Consider the following 17,632-nt stretch of genomic DNA (forward strand, 5'->3'; position numbering starts at 1 on the left):
ACATAGAGAATCAAACGAAAAACACGGCAGCACTTCTCGACTGTGATAGGCTGAGCGGTGCGAAGGAGGTGGGCTGTTTTCCTGCGGTCAGTGAGTGAAGCGCACTGTATGAGAAGGTGGAACAGACTTCAACCAGCGACATCCACGAGAACCATTGAGAACGGATCAAAAAGAGACAGCATAGGGTGAGTAAAATTATGAATAATGACAATTGACGGGAATGCTACAGGTCTGGTGATTGTCTGGGTTGCAATATTTGTGTGTTTTGCTAGATTGTTCCATGCCCCAGACATGTAGTAATTATTGATGAATGGTTACACGTTTATTACGTAGCAAGAAGCGTACAATATGCACAATATACACAGTTCCCGTCTGGTTGACTGACGCTAATGCGCCCTATTCATTGTTGATACAATATCAGATGATGTACCCAAATGAATGTTTACCTGTCCACAGTGGGCGTGTTTGATTCACTCCCACCACGACCAATGCAGAACATTCTCTTTGTTGTGGTGCCGCAGTTGAGTTAAGGCCAAAGGATGCTGACTGCAGACAGGTGTCCACCGCATCGCATATAGGTCCACGCCAACAGAGCTGACATTGATCGTCGTTACATAAATGTGATATTATGCAGCTTCGACATTATAATTAATTAAGATAACAATGATAGATGTTTAAAGAGTGCACTGCCAGAAGGCTCATCCCTGCGGGAAACGACGAACACCACACAATGCCCCCTCTCCATGCTGTATCTGTCCTGTGGATTAGGGCACATTGTTCTCCGTCAATGTGTATTGTGTAGCGCTCCTCTCTCTTGACTGTAGCCGTACCATGCATGTAGGTAGGCCTATTGTGTGTTGTGCAATCATGGTTCTGTATGCATGTGAACTATGCCCTCTGTAACGTCCTGCGGTAGTCTTAGACCATGCTCTTTGCCTTGTTTAGATTTCTATTCTCAGGTGTATTGCTCCTTGTCACACAACAACGATTTATGTAGTCAGTCAGACAGGCGGACAGACAAAGATGCACGGGCAGACATACAACAGACATAAGGACACATGACTGTATATGGCACAGACAGACAAGGCATGCTTGGATTAGTAGAGATGGCCTAATGCATGCCATGAAATGTATCTCTCTCAGTCCTCTGGAATGACGGGATTAAAGTGCAATCCTCAACAGATTATGGGAGACAGAGCTAGATGGACTGGGACAGCAGAGCAGCGTGTCTGTCCATAAAGGTTCACAAAGCAAAGCAGAGGCAGTTCACAAAGACTTGCCGGACCGTCATACCATACAGAATGCCATGGTACTATGAGTAGAGATGTGTGGTACATCGGAAAGCACTCCAGTGATGTATTGAAGTTTGCTTTGCTTTGTACGAAATACCAATATAGAACCAAACTTTCAGTCTCAAATGTCTGCATGAGTCCAGTGATCTAACAGCCGCTGCAGGAGTAGGAGATTCCACAATCTAAACACAGCCTTAGAGATGTTGTCTTTCATGTTCATGTATCTCTACTCTACAATGACATCGTGGAATCTCCTACTCCTGAAGAGGCTGTTAGATCACTGGACCCATGCAGACATCTGAGACCGTTCTGTTCCAGATTCCAAACTGTCATTGTAGAGTATAGATATTTGAGCATGAAAGACAAAGTCTCTAAGGCTGTGTAAACACACAGCCTTAGAGACCTGTGTGTTATCATTATTATTTAATGATGCTGTCAGTCACAGAAGAGCAGTGAAATATTTAAGTTGTCATTCAGACTGTTTGAAGTGAAGAAAGCCATAACAGTTTGCTGGATTTTTATTAGTAATTCTATATATTAATATATATTCCTGTTCCATCTAGTCCATCATTCTATTGCTCCTCCTCAGTCACCAAAGGATATTCAAATGAAACCCCCTCTGTGTGAAATGAAAACAGGCTATTTTACGTAAAAACTATCCCCCATTATGAGAGCAAAGTGAGGTAAATCCAAAGCGACAACATATGTTTGTTGAAGGGGGAAGCTCAGTATGCCTTGGTGTGCGGCTTCCTCGTCCGCTGCGTGGTCTTGGTGTCAGGTCAAGGTCTGCTGGTCTGTGGTGATGTCTAGCTTTCCTGTCATAAACCATCTTCATCATCTCCACCATGAGATGCTGTCCACTGACTGTGATCTATGAGGACACCAGCCCTCCTCTTTTTCTCCCACAGTGGCCTTGTCTTCCCATCACCAGAGAACTTCACAATAGAGGCCATGTGAAGGTGCTATATGAGGAGGGCAAGGAGGGCAAGGAGCCAGGGTCTTTGAGAAGAATCCAAGGGAGTAGAAAAAGGGAGAGGGAATGATGTCATCCCCATTAGATGCCACTGTGGCTCCGTTTGAAAATGGATTCTTTGGAGAAATATTTCCTAGATGACTAATGTCAAGGAGCCGTGTAGTTAGGTGGTTTCTACACTTGTTACTCATTGCTAGTGTCACAGTAAATAACAGAGGAGTTATATCATTGCTATATATTCTGAGATACCTTCTTGTTCATGCTGAGTGTTATGACTCCAACATGATTCTCTAAGAGATTGTACATTTGTCATTTGAAGGCTAGACTTTGTTAAGGAAGGATATGTGTGTGTATTTCTAAGAGGAGCAAAAATATTAGTTTAAATGAGAGAGTAGAACCGATTACAATGAGTGGAGGACCATCAGGTCAGTAACTCCAGGGTCAGGAGCCATTGTAATGGACTGGACTGTGTCAGGTGAGCATCCCATCTTCAGCTCAACATACTTAAACAGGAATTTACGATTCCTGGCAGTTTACATAGCAACACAAATGCCAGAATCCCTGAAAGTTCAACTAAGAGCAAAGAGGCAATAGCCTACCACTTGTATCACTGTCTTCTGTGTTCGAACAGAGACCCTGTATTCCCATGCAGCCTTTATAGTTTACACATACACGCACATGAGCACGCACGCACACACACACACACACACACACACACACACGCACGCACGCACGCACGCACGCACGCACGCACGCACGCACGCACGCACGCACGCACGCACGCACGCACGCACGCACGCACGCACGCACGCACACACACACACACACACACACACACACACACACACACACACACACACACACACACACACACACACACACACACACACACACTTCACAGCTAGTCCTCAAGTCAGTTGATTTAGGTGAGTGTCCACACTGGGGGTAAATACAGATCTCACCACTGTGCCCTGACTAAGGCCCACCTGAGTGACTGACTGGTTGACTGTTTTCAGGGAATGTGTGTGTGTCTCCCCTGAGAGGATGAGACAGGGCGACAAAGCATTATGTCAGCAGTAACCAGAGATTGTGCCCATCATGCATGAGAGAGATATAAAAACGCTGACTCATGACAAACACTAGAAGACCTGGTAACACATTAACACATTAAGGGACATCTGAGACCAGTACACTCTCGTGTTAAAGAAAAGATGTAACCATAACAAACAACTATTTATTCCCTGACATTACAGTAAATTCCTGTTGGGTCGGGGAACCAGCCCCCTCACTTAACGTAATAACACCACATTATAAAGAGTAACTGCTTTTACATAAATCACACGAATGAAATCAAGATAAAGACTTTAAAAGGAAACAGTCATTTCTGATTTGAGATCCAGAGTGGCCAACTTCGCATCAAACATTTCTTTAACACAGACCAAGACCATGGAATAGATCTGATCCTGCTGAATAAAATGATAATTACTTCATGGAATAGATCTGATCCTGCTGAATAAAATGATAATTACTTCATGGAATAGATCTGATCCTGCTGAATAAAATGATAATTACTTCATGGAATAGATCTGATCCTGCTGAATAAAATGACAATTACTTCATGGAATAGATCTGATCCTGCTGAATAAAATGATAATTACTTCATGGAATAGATCTGATCCTGCTGAATAAAATGATAATTACTTCATGGAATAGATCTGATCCTGCTGAATAAAATGATAATTACTTCATGGAATAGATCTGATCCTGCTGAATAAAATGATAATTACTTCATGGAATAGATCTGATCCTGCTGAATAAAATGATAATTACTTCATGGAATAGATCTGATCCTGCTGAATAAAATGACAATTACTTCATGGAATAGATCTGATCCTGCTGAATAAAATGATAATTACTTCATGGAATAGATCTGATCCTGCTGAAATAAAATGACAATTACTTCATGGAATAGATCTGATCCTGCTGAATAAAATGATAATTACTTCATGGAATAGATCTGATCCTGCTGAAATAAAATGACAATTACTTCATGGAATAGATCTGATCCTGCTGAATAAAATGATAATCACTTCATGCACGTCACAGCCTATCTTTAGAAATAGCTCAAATGTTGCCGACTGATAATCTGATATACGATCAAATAAATAGATTGTCTCAGCATTGGGCTTCTGAGTGGCACAGCGGTCTAAGGCACTGCATCTCAGTGCTATGTTTAGGGTTTGGCCGGGGTAGGCCATCATTGTAAATACGAATTTGTTCTAAACTGACTTGCCTAGTTAAATAAAGGTTAAGTCAAAAAAAAATATTATGATAATTGTCACATGTTGTATTATATTCTATGAAATTATATTATTTTGAGGTTTATTGATGAATGAGACTGTATAAAGAATGAGATATGTTGAATATTGTGCTTGAACTGCGTGTTTGCACCTGTTTTCCAAATGAAATTTACATTTACATTTAAGTCATTTAGCAGACGCTCTTATCCAGAGCGACTTACAAATTGGTGCATTAAATAACCCACAAGCTAAAACAAAATGTGTAATAGTAGAAAAGGCCCTTTGACCTTTTGAGTTAGTGACTAGTTCACCTGTGCTTATCTTAACTGTGCTCTGGCACTGATAATATCACTGTTATGGTCCACTGAGTCGATGACCCATAATGCTCAGCTCTTGCAGCACTCCCTGCACTTTAACATATACAGATCTAGAGCTGAATGGCCAATAGTACTGTAATCAGGTTACTCCTACTACTAATAACTTCCTCAGTTCAAATCGGTTTGACAAAACCGATCATCAACCCTAGTGCAACAGATCAACGGTCTTTAGGTAGGTGTTGCTATGTTAGTCAGTCATCTGGTGTTGGCAGTCAGAGGTTAGATACATATCTGCCAATAAAGTGGGGGAGTACACAGTACACTATTTTGCTTGGTGATCATAACTATTGGATTACTATGCCTTTTACAGTAAAATGGGGGAATTAACATATGGCAATATGAGTGGCGAATGAGGCTTACTGAGAGCATTTTGTGTAAACAGAAACACCACCTCCCTGAACAAGGCTGTTGCTTTGGATGGCAGGATAAATCCAGGGATTCCCTGCCAAGCTGCTGGCCCAGGCCCACTCTGTGGGTTACTCTGTACTGTGTTAGGCTAGGCTGTGTGTTACAGTAGGCCCCGCTGTGGTTTTTGGGGATGATTGCGTGACAGACGGAGGGAAGGATGGAGTCTAATATAACATGTCCTGGCTGCATGTGGACGTGGGGGACTAGGGTTGACTCTAGCTTGCACTAATCCCCATGCAGCAGTACCAGCTGCTCTCTCAGGCTTTTACACTCAATATGAGCAAAAAGCAGAATTATGCTCCTTCGTTTTAAATGGGAAATGTCCGATGTTGCACTCAAAACTGGGGAGTTGTAGAGCAGATGTAGCAGTCAGACTGGGGGATGCAGCCATCTGAACAGCTGTCTGAACACCAGGGGGTGGGTGAATGGAGTTACAGACATAGAGAGGTTAGAGGTGGAGAGAACTTGGGCTTTGAATGGAAAAAGCGTACCTTTAAGAAAGAAGGGAAAGAAAGAGGGTCTGAAAAATGATGACCTTAGAATTGGGATCAGAGAACGTGAAGGACTGTGGAGAAGAAAGACAAGTAAGGTAAGCAGAACCTTTAATGGGAGAGGTGTATAAAAGGAATTGTAGAGGAGACGGAGTTGAGACGGGCTGTTGTAGGATTATTAATCTAATGTTTGCATGCCCTTGCATAATAATCACACAAAAGTCTTTTCAACATTTGGATGGATGCATAAAAGCTGAGCTGTGATCTAGCTATTTTACTCGCTCACTGCTGACACCCTGCTGTGGTCCTGCCTGAATGCGTTATTTTTGACTGTGTGAATTTTGATGAGTTTTCTGTGTCACGCAGTATTCTCTCTCTCCTAGGGGCTGCTACAGTGTGTCAATGTAGTAATCTGACTAGTCCAACTGTACTTGGTGTGGCTGCTCCCAAAACAATGGGGCACAGTTTCAATCATGGCCAACAAACACTGTACGTACGCAAATCTGCAGGCTGGAGCACAATGACAGCATGAAGATATTTTTGTGAGAGTGTGTGTGTGTGTGTGTGTGTGTGTGTGTGTGTGTGTGTGTGTGTGTGTGTGTGTGTGTGTGTGTGTGTGTGTGTGTGTGTGTGTGTGTGTGTGTGTGTGTGTGTGTGTGTGTGTGTGTGTGTGTGTGTGTGTGTGTGTGTGTGTGTGTGTGTGTGTGTTTGTATAGAAATAGAACAATCATCGCTTGTTCGTGTGTGGAGGAGGAGAGAGTGGGTGAGTTGAAGGGACGGGTGGAAAAAAATAATGAAGTTGTGTGTTTGGGAGTGTGTGTCTGTGTGTCTGTGCGTCTGTGAGTGCCACTGATAGACCTTTTGTGTAGAGCAGCTCTCAACATATGTATTAGTTTTGCTGTCTGTCTCACAAAGATACACCCATTATGAGGAGTAAATGGTGCACTGTGAAGTAAACTAAAGCTTGGAGGCTTCTATCCCCTACTGCACTGTAGCATGCAGGGCTGGATCACTAAAGGCAGACAAAAACACGCTGTTCTGCGACAAATTAACCATAACTACCCTCTTTCACCTTCATTTGAATTGACAATCCAGGGTAATTATTAACTTCCACAGTTTAGACCGTACCCCCTCCAGGTTTCTTTGCAGACACTTTGATGTAGTGAGTACTCTCCATTCATTGGGTACTGTGCTTGTTTCAGACGGCACTCCCGAATGGCTTCTCTGCCTTTTAGGACACAGTGGCGGGGTTCCAGGATGTCTTTATTGCAGTTCCACTGATCCGGATATCAGATCTAACAGCGACTGGAAATCACTTTCATATGATAGCCTGTCACTGTCTTCTGAGATCCACAGCGCAACTACAAAAACCACAGCATGTTATGGGGGTAATATACTGTTGGCCTGAATAGGCTAAGTTGATTATCTGTTTTGCGGTGGTGGTGGTGGTGGATACTAGTGTAGTGTGAAGACAGCTAGCTGCAGTGGTGTACTGTTTGTGTCACTTGTGTCTTTAGGGGGAGAGAGGGTGTGGGAGAGATAGAGGCTACAGGGGGAGAATGAATGCAATGATGGTGACATAATTTCCATCCATTCTTCATTTTTCTGTCTTTGCTCAATTTTGCATGAGCCCTATGCTAGCTTCGGGATCCCAGGCTTCGAATGAAATAACATTTGGAAGGGTGGCCCCTGGAGAATAGCCCTGTGCTGGTCTCTTCCCAGAGCCACTCTGTCTAACAACACCACATGCGTTTTGGCTAGCAATATAAACCTTGGTATGTTTTTTGCCAAACCTTGTTGTTATTATGGGCTGGGGGATGGTCTCTGTCAGCTAGGCTATATCCCCTCGGCTTCACCCCCACACACACACAAATTAAGAGATGACCTTTTGGACTGAATCTCCCCATGGTAGAGAGACAGTGGTTTGACTGTAGCTGGATTTAGTGTGGCTGGTTTGAGTGCAGCTGGATTTAGTGTGGCTGGTTTGACTGCAGCTGGATTTAGTGTGGCTGGCTTGACTGCAGCTGGATTTAGTGTGGCTGGCTTGACTGCAGCTGGATTTAGTGTGGCCCGTTTGACTGCAGCTGGAGTTAGTGTGGCGGTTTGACTGCAGCTGGATTTAGTGTGGCCGGTTTGACTGCAGCTGGATTTAGTGTGGCTGTTTTGACTGCAGCTGGATTTAGTGTGGCCGGTTTGACTGCAGCTGGATTTAGTGTGGCTGGTTTGACTGCAGCTGGATTTAGTGTGGCCGGTTTGACTGCAGCTGGATTTAGTGTGGCCGGTTTGACTGCAGCTGGATTTAGTGTGGCCGGTTTGACTGCAGCTGGATTTAGTGTGGCTGGTTTGACTGCAGCTGGATTTAGTGTGGCCGGTTTGACTGCAGCTGGATTTAGTGTGGCCGGTTTGACTGCAGCTGGATTTAGTGTGGCTGGTTTGACTGCAGCTGGATTTAGTGTGGCCGGTTTGACTGCAGCTGGATTTTGTGTGGCTGTTTTGACTGCAGCTGGATTTAGTGTGGCTGGTTTGACTGCAGCTGGATTTAGTGTGGCCGGTTTGACTGCAGCTGGATTTAGTGTGGCCGGTTTGACTGCAGCTGGATTTAGTGTGGCTGTTTTGACTGCAGCTGGATTTAGTGATGCTGGTTTGACTGCAGCTGAATTTAGTGTTGCTGGTTTGACTGCAGCTGGATTTAGTGGGGTGCATAAATGGTGACGTCCATTAGCCAAGATCAGCCATCATTAAAAGCTCTGACTAGTGGACCTCCATACCAGTATACGGCTATAGAGAAATGCAGTATGGGGTTAGTGCGAAATCTTGTACTGATGAGGATAATGATGTGAATGATGATGATGATACTCTATGACCTCTAACCTCCTTTTTCCCTCCCCAGGACCATGGACCTGAGCTTGCATGACGCTCTCACGGATGGGGCGCCCCAGTCGGGCCCGGACAACCCGGTGAGGAGGGACTTCATGGCTTCCCTGGAGAAAGAGACCTTTGATGACAAAGTAGGCGAGACTGTGGAAAAGACTGACTACCGCCCTCTGCTGGACGGGAAGGATGGTAAAGGTAAACTGGGGTGCAGGATGGATGGAAGCTATGTGGGAATGGGAAAACCCATAGAGAATTGGGGCAGCAGAGAGACAATCCAGGGAGAGGATTTAGCTGATTCTTCTGCTCAGTAAATGCATATATTGTGACGTATACCTTAATGCCAGCTGCTTACAACTTTAGGATCGACACTCTGAGTTCCCTGCCTCCGCTTTAACCCTTCTTTTATATCTATGCAGATTATCATGCACATATGCTATTGTGTGTACTATATAGTATGTGTATCATGTAGTGTGTGAGTACATGTGTTAAATAATGGAGAGAGTGGAGACCAAAGGGACGGAGGAACCAGGCTAGACAATGTTCAGGAACAGAACCACCTTCTCCAACGCCTGTTATTTACTGTGCTCTCTTCCTGCCACAGCGTGTGTGCGTGCGTGCGTCGTGCGTGTGTGTGTGTGTGTGTGTGTGTGTGTGTGTGTGTGTGTGTGTGTGTGTGTGTGTGTGTGTGTGTGTGTGTGTGTGTGTGTGTGTGTGTGTGTGTGTGTGTGTGTGTGTGTGTGTGTGTGTGTGTGTGTGTGTGTGGGTGGGTGCCTGTGGGAACGTGTGCATCCGAACTCTCGTGGGTGTGTGGATGTGTTGTATGTTTGGGTTTGTAGCTGCCATCCTACTGTGTTGAAATGCAATTCCACCACTTTGGAACCTCATTCTGATGATCTCCAGTGCAATGCTAGAGTCTAAACAGGTGAAAATGGAGCATATCTATGATTTGTAGAGAAAAGTAAAAACGTCTACACGATGACGTCGTCCAAAAAAGTTAAAGCATTTTAAAAACAGTGATTTTCAAACACTATGAGATTCGTGGTGACATGGGGAGCAAGTAAACACCCTCCCCTTAGCTAGAACGTTTTGCACGTTTTGAAAATATAGATTTTTTTTGTATATATATATATATATATTTTTTTTTGTATGTTTAATTCTACCCTGTGATGTCACAGAGAAGGACTATTTAGGAGCTTCGTATCTTTTTAACACATACAGTATTTAGACACTGGTTCGGTGCTGGAGACAATGAATATTAGGTTGAAAAGTGGTGGAATTGCCTTTTCAGTTTGTGTGTCAACCTGAACCAAAGAGCAGAGTCAAAGAGGGACATTTTCTGTATTTCAAAAATATGATTTTAACTCACTCCATTTCTTAGGCAGTCTTTGGGATCTCTGTGATTCAGTGGTATTGTGCACTGATGTTATTGTGAACAGATTTTTTTCTGAACTTGAACTTCATCTTGGGTGGCAACTTCCACCTGAGAGAAATTTCACCCCAAAATATTTTGGCTACTGGAAAACTTCTGTGTTTGTTTCCATCTACCAAGAAAGTACTTCACAGTTCATGACAACTCTGTCATGAGCATTTGGGGAAATTCACTCCTTTGGGCCACTCCCGTCACTGTGGTTAACCCTCCATTGTAATGGTTTATTGTGTTGCAAGGGCACATTTTCACAGCTGAATCATCCTCTATGTTAGATGGCAATTGGTATTTTAGTCCCAGAGTGCAATTCCTAATTTGCACAGGAATAACAACATAGAAAGTGAGAGAAAAAACGATCAAACAAAAAGTTCAGAGAATTAATATTATTTTTCCTAACTCTACCATTGGACGCTGTTCCTCAAAGTTACAGCAGCAGTAGCCAGCAAATACATGTGATATGTAATATGATAAAGTTCAAATGTATAAGTCTCCTCCACTCCAGATATAATATCCCTCCTGCCAGTCAGTTCCTTCAGATCCAACTCTCTAACCACAGACAGTCTCATTATATCTCAGACAGACAGACACCAAGCACTCAGAGCAATCCCTTTCTCTCCCTCTCTCTCCATCTATCACTCTCTCACCTCTATCTCCCCCTCTCCCTTTCTACTTCTCTCTCGCTCGCCCTCTCTCCATCTAGAATGACTATCACTGTCTTTGTCCGTCTCTCCCACACTCCTTCTCTTTCTTTGTCTTTCCTCGTGTCATGTCACTTCCAGAAGTGTCAGCCTGGAGACAGCATTAGGGCAGCATTAGCATAGCCCTGACTGGAGCAATATAACAAACTCAGTCATGCACAAGTCAGGACACAGCAATGTCAATTAACCCGGGCAATGAACATCCTCTCCTCTGGTGTCTTGGCAACATCGGTTGCATGTTAATTGTCCTGCTCTCGAACTGTAAATATTCACATGCATATTCAGTCAAAACAATTGATTAGGATTAGGGGTGGATTAAAGGTGGCATTCTTTGACTTCTGAGGCTTTATGACCTCTATGTCAATCCAAACTGAACACATTGATTTCTTTAAAAGTGGAGTTGATTGACACAGATGACGTCAGCTTTTCCACACAGCTGCTTAATTGAATGATGTCTAATTAAGATAAATCAACATCCTTAGGCTACGCTACAGTATGGGGGTTTATTTCAGGAGGGCATACAGAACACAGTGTACAATGTAGCATGTTAGCTCGTTCCAGCAGTGTGCTGCATGATAGAGGCTCTGCGGTTAGCATGTGACTGCAGTATGCTGGAACATCAACCGTAGCAGAAGGAGGAAACAGCTCTGGCTCATCAAAAAGACACAACACCAGAGTTGGCAGTGCAGATCTGTGTGTGTGTGTGTGCTGATTTCAGCATCTCCTCTGTACTGTATAATGATTGATGCTTTTTGAGCAAGAGCTCTGGTCAGCCACTGTGTAGATCAAGAGTTTCCCAAGGAAATATGAGAGCATTTGCTGCTAATCAGTCACGTACTGTACACCAATCCTCTTCTTTGATTCTGTAAGTTTTAAAAAAATACTGTACTTTTTCAAAAAAATTCTCTGATTTAGCTTCTGTTGGATTTCGTCATTATTCTTAGCATGTCTGATTTGTAGTGACAATTCAACATGCGTTCTTCCCTGAACCGAAGCCACACTACCTTGAAAGACAAGAAGGATAATGTATATTTGCATGTAAAATGTCAGTGGGGAAATACACACTAAATGAAGTTATTGTATCAGTCTATCATCTTAGCATGAGTAAAGGGATTCAACCCATGTTGTTGTCATGCACTGCTATCAAATTCATCTTGCACTGAACTTTTGCCCCCCTCTCCTTGACCTACACAAAGTCATTGCTGTGTTCATCAATCATTAAAGGCTTTCCCAGAATCCTCCCCCTTCTCTCCTTCCCCCATGTCCTTCAATCTCAAAGTCATTTGTTGTTTACTTTGTCGATTGTCATACGGAGTTGTCATAAAGAATTGGATACTTTGATTTGGCTTTTCCCTCCATCTGTTGGTAGTAAAGAATCAAAGGTCAGGCCTGCATATGCCTATGACAAACAGCAACACAAAATGAGAGAAAGCCATGTGTATACAGGAGGGAATTCAAAACAGCTCCTCTCACTGTACAGCAGTAATCATTATCATGAAAATGAAGCCGTTTTCTCTTTTTGCTTACACCAATTATCCCATAACCGGGGAACAGATATGTGTGCAGCTGAAACACGACTCTCATGGTGGAGGAGGCTGAAGCTGGGTGTGCCTGCCAAATGGTGGCGTTGCACTGGAGAGGTTTGACAAGCTGAGTGCATATCAACCCCACAGGGACCGTCTGGAGCTGATGCTTCAGCTGATTCCCTGTCAGGCGATAGAAGACGATGGACTTTATCAGTTCTCTGGCGTCTAAGAAATAGCCCTTGAACAATGTCTTAGAAATGAGAAATAGCCCCTGGAACATTATCTTATGTGTTATGTCCAGCGTTAGGCCTATGTGTCATTCACCTACAGCCTATTGGGACTATACCATAACAGCTGGTGGAAGCTAATTACTTGTGTATTCAGTGTGGGTGTAAACTCATTAGTCACAGAACACATACACCAGACTTTTTATAAGTGGTCCATTAGCAACCCATGGAGGGTGTTCCATCCCTCCTACATAAACAACACAACTCCCTCCTTCATCCTTGTGAACAGCAGGAATTTAACACGCATGCTTTTCAACCGATCGCTGCCTGCACCCGCATGCCCGACTAGCATCACCACACTGGATGGTTCCGACCTTGAATATGTGGACACCTATAAGTACCTAGGTGTCTGGCTAGACTGCAAACTCTCCTTCCAGACCCATATCAAACATCTCCAATCGAAAATCAAATCAAGAGTCGGCTTTCTATTCCGCAACAAAGCCTCCTTCACTCACGCTGCCAAGCTTACCCTAGTAAAACTGACTATCCTACCGATCCTCGACTTCGGCGATGTCATCTACAAAATCGTTTCCAACACTCTACTCAGCAAACTGGATGCAGTTTATCACAGTGCCATCCGTTTTGTCACTAAAGCACCTTATACTACCCACCACTGCGACTTGTATGCTCTAGTCGGCTGGCCCTCGCTACATATTCGTCGCCAGACCCACTGCCTCCAGGTCATCTACAAGGCCATGCTAGGTAAAGCTCCGCCTTATCTCAGTTCACTGGTCACGATGGCAACACCCATCCGTAGCACGCGCTCCAGCAGGTGTATCTCACTGATCATCCCTAAAGCCAACACCTCATTCGGCCGCCTTTCGTTCCAGTACTCTGCTGCCTGTGACTGGAACGAATTGCAAACATCGCTGAAGTTGGAGACTTTTATCTCCCTCACCAACTTCAAACATCAGCTATCTGAGCAGCTAACCGATCGCTGCAGCTGTACATAATCTATTGGTAAATAGCCCACCCATTTTCACCTACCTCATCCCCACAGTTTTTATTTATTTACTTTTCTGTTCTTTTGCACACCAATATCTCCACCTGTACATGATCATCTGATCATTTATCACTCCAATGTTAATCTGCAATATTGTAACTATTCCCCTACCTCCTCATGCCTTTTGCACACATTGTATATAGACTCCCCTTTTTTTCTACTGTGTTATTGACTTGTTAATTGTTTACTCCATGTGTAACTCTGTGTTGTCTGTTCACACTGCTATGCTTTATCTTGGCCAGGTCGCAGTTGCACATGAGAACTTGTTCTCAACTAGCCTACCTGGTTAAATAAAGGTGAAATAAAATTTAAAAAATAAAAAATGTCAGTCACGTACAACGTATTTTACAAATAATTTCTCACAACTACAGCCTTATTTAGTTACTGTTCTAAAACAGAAATCATCAAATGTCTGCTTAACCTCCATTCTGCACCTTATGTAAGGGTGTCCTTACGTAAGGGTGTCCTTACGTAAGTGCCGGGCTAGCAGACATGCTTCTGTGCTGATGGAGTGAGGGAGAGGGAGGAAGGTCATTGTGACTCCTCCGGCAGAGTACAGAGGGAGCCATTGCACCCGGCATGACTTGGCAGTCTTTTGGTCTGGACACTAGCTACCTCACGGCGCGTCTGCTTTGAAGAGTTTTATTCTCTTATTGTTATTATTGATCCTGGACCCTTGTGTCACAACAGGATCTTTGTATTTTATCTCCCTACCTGCAATTTAGGCTCCCAATTTCCCCTCTGTCAGGCTACTTGTCTTGAATATCCATATGTTTTTTAGCTCCCTCCGCAATCCCAGGGCATCCCTTGTAGTTCACTTCTGAAACCAGAGAGTTCAAACTCCCCAAACACATAATTTAGGTGTCCCTTTCAATTTAACCGAGAATAGCCTGGACCGTATTTACTTTCTGAGGTATCATACAATACTGCACCAGACAAGAGACCTAAATAATACAGTGTAGCCTACAACACTTTCAGAGTGAAACTATTTATAGTTACCTGTGACTGTGAGAGCTGCAGTCTACTGCAGTCTACTGTATCCGATCAGATGCTCCGTGTGTATTCTAAAACCAGTGTGATATTGTTAGCCCTGGTTCCATTGGTTCCGTGCCATCCTCTGGGGCATTGGAAACTCTGGGCTCCTATGCCAGGGAAGTCTTTGCCATGCTCTGCGTGCCAGGACTGATGTCAGCTCAGACACCGTGCCAGTCCAGCTAGGGTGTTGCTGGGGCAGTGGGGATGTGGTTTTTGGGCTGTGTTGGCATAACTCCACTTAAGGGTCCTGAGGGGAGGCGGACGTGCTTCTTGGAACGTAGATAGGAGAGGACCAACACCTTGATGGTCCCCAGAGGCTGCTATTGCTGAGCAACACAACATACTGGGACTTACACCTTCCCTCACGTGACTCTTTCAGATATCTTTGTTTTATCATGAAAGCTGTGCTGGTATTTATCACTGGAAATTGGTGTGTGTGTGTGTGTGTGTGTGTGTGTGTGTGTGTATTTCGCCCCGTTTGGTATTTTGTATGTCTCATTGCAGGACATATCACACAGTATCTGACTCTACACTTTATGCCTTTCTTTTTGTAATATCACCTAAGTTGCATCTAGTCAAGCAGAAGAGGTCAGATTGACATGCAATGATTTCTCTGGGGTTGTGTGTGTTTGAATGTATATGGGCCGAAAGATCTGGTAAAGCTGCAGAGCCCTACAGGAATAAACACCAGATAGTGCAGTGAGTTCCTCTAGGCTGGAATTTAAGCTTTAGCTGAGGTTTTTATGTCAATCAGTTATGACACAGACGAGAAAGGGTTTGCCGCCAGAACCTCAGATGCTCTCGTCTGGTTGGTCGGTTGCGTAACCATAGTAATGGCCCACGGTCCTGTACTGTCCCCTCTCATCACTGTCACCCCTCTGCTGTGTTCCAGAGAGGGCTGCTTTTAGGGACAGCACCCTGAGACACATTAGAGTAGTCTAGGCCAGACATCAACTGACACTTTAGACCAGGTGGGCTGTATTCAATGTGCTTATCAGTTGTTGGAGTTCATAGAACTAAACATTTATAGAGTAGCCTAGTATAGCAGAAATATATAGAACTGTTTCCAAATACCTATGAAAGACACTGTAGCCTACATTGAAATCAGGAGGTCAATTTTGCTTGCAAGCTTTGTCAGTGGTACGGTAGCAAATCTACCGGTAATTTACTAAAATTACCGTATTTTTCAGTAGTTCAGAATTATAGTATACAATAAAAACATGTTCTTAAAGCCCCCAAAGCAACATCACCTTTGGTCAATTTTGTCACTTGAAATATTAGGCAGGGGCAACAGTTAGTTACTTTAGCTTAGCATGGTCACATGCAATATTAGCTAAGCTGCAAGCATGCATGGTTGTGCAGTACCCTCGGGACTGCCGTGCAGAAGAAATATCAGCCCGCACAGAGAAGCACAAGATTGAACTTCACTTAACTTTCTCGAGTTTTCGCCTTTAGTTAACACTATCCAGGTCTCCCTTTACTGTGGGAATTGTGATCAAATCAACACAATATTAGCCACTTTCAATGCAACATGCCGAAACAAACTATGCAAGAGATGTTGTTGTAGGCAGAACGCATCAGAGTAGGATTCCATTGCATTGACAAGCACGACTCAGTCTGTACTCTAAACAGACCAGTGCTGCATAACCAATCAGAGCTGCAGTAGGCTGATATGCAAATAGACCATTGCTATATATGGATCTGTGCCATTCACTTTGCACTGGACTGTGTTTACAGCTTGAGCGGTCGTGAGTAGGTGCGCTTGTTTTGAGATCAAAGCGAGAGCTGCATGGAGCCAAGTGTTCACATTTTTTCATATCCTTTGCTAGTTAGTGAGGTATTAGCCCAGTTATAAATAATTTCTAGTCAGCAATGGTGGAGTGATTGTTTCTTAAAAGAGCATAAAATGTGTACATTACTAGACATATTTGAAAAGTGAGACAGGTAAAGAGCTTTTTTTTTGTCTATAAGGGACAGTGTTATATTTTGAGACAGTAGCCAATAGGGTAGCATACTTTGTCTGATTCTCTGTAATAATGGTATGGAAAAAATAAGGAATGTATTTTGTAAAGTGGACACAACAACATTTTCAATCACCTCCTTGACTGCAGGACAAGTGGGTAAGCAGGTTAATGTCAAGCCCTGCATGTTTTTTTCAAAAGTCTCATGGAATGTAGGCCTACATTGAACACAACACTTTGGCTGCTACTGTAAGCAGAATGAAAGATCAGCTATTTCCATGTTAAAATGTTATGGGATGCATTTTCTCCATTGTTTTTGACGGTAGTCCACTCTGATAGACCTGCATTATTACTTGGCCACTGTTATAACTGTAACCTCAAGCAGGTACAGCCTCAGTGTTCACAGTAAACGCTCACTTGTTGCAAAGACTTTTCACAATGTTCAAGTTTGCGTCCAGCAGACTTGAAATTTGTTCAGTACTGAAAAAAAGGAGAGAGAATGACTTAGTCACTTGGTCCTATCTCTAACACTTGATTTTCAATCCTGATGTTGATGTTCTGCTCTTTGCCTCTTCGTTGCAGGCTCCAGTATGAAGCCAGGAGGACAGATGGGGACTGGGATGCAGCGGCAGGAACCAATGGGAGAGAAGCGTCCCTGTCCAACTGGACAACAGGCTGCCTTCAATACTGACTACCTTTCAGGTGAAGCTTCTTTCCCCCGGTTTGAATTCCTCTAGTGTCTTGTGTATGCTCAAGTGATAAGGCATGCCCTGTAAAAAGGCGTTTTGTGAAAGGACAGGTTTCCATGGTTTCGATATTTGATTCTATTTTTACTGTCATAGTCTTTTTCTGATCCCTATCATCAATAGCCTAAGATGCTAAAGGTCCCTCTGTGGCATATTAAGCTGTCTGGTTACCGAGAGCTGCCTGCCAAGTATCCCTGGCAAAGTCTGGGCACTCTTAGGAATGTAAATTGGGCAG

The 17,632-nt window shown here is 43.6% G+C and overlaps 1 protein-coding gene across 10 annotated transcripts in view; it reads left to right on the forward strand.

Moving 5' to 3' along the window:
* Positions 1-17,632, forward strand: part of LOC118394726 (microtubule-associated protein 4-like) — a 64,243-nt gene continuing 46,611 nt past the window's right edge. For 4 of the 10 annotated variants that reach the window (XM_035788205.2, XM_035788211.2, XM_035788213.2 and 1 more), the window contains exons 1-3: positions 3-185; positions 8,732-8,910; positions 17,234-17,353. In XM_035788205.2, the coding sequence (XP_035644098.1) occupies positions 109-185; positions 8,732-8,910; positions 17,234-17,353 (376 nt within the window). In that variant the 5' untranslated portion in view covers positions 3-108. Of the gene's footprint in view, positions 186-5,796; positions 5,940-7,061; positions 7,230-8,731; positions 8,911-17,233; positions 17,354-17,632 lie in introns of those variants that run through there. The other 6 variants (XM_035788210.2, XM_035788212.2, XM_035788207.2 and 3 more) reach the window with 5 other exon arrangements.

The sequence above is a fragment of the Oncorhynchus keta genome, chromosome 15, assembly GCF_023373465.1.
Source record: "Oncorhynchus keta strain PuntledgeMale-10-30-2019 chromosome 15, Oket_V2, whole genome shotgun sequence".
NCBI classification, from domain to species: Eukaryota; Metazoa; Chordata; class Actinopteri; order Salmoniformes; family Salmonidae; genus Oncorhynchus; species Oncorhynchus keta.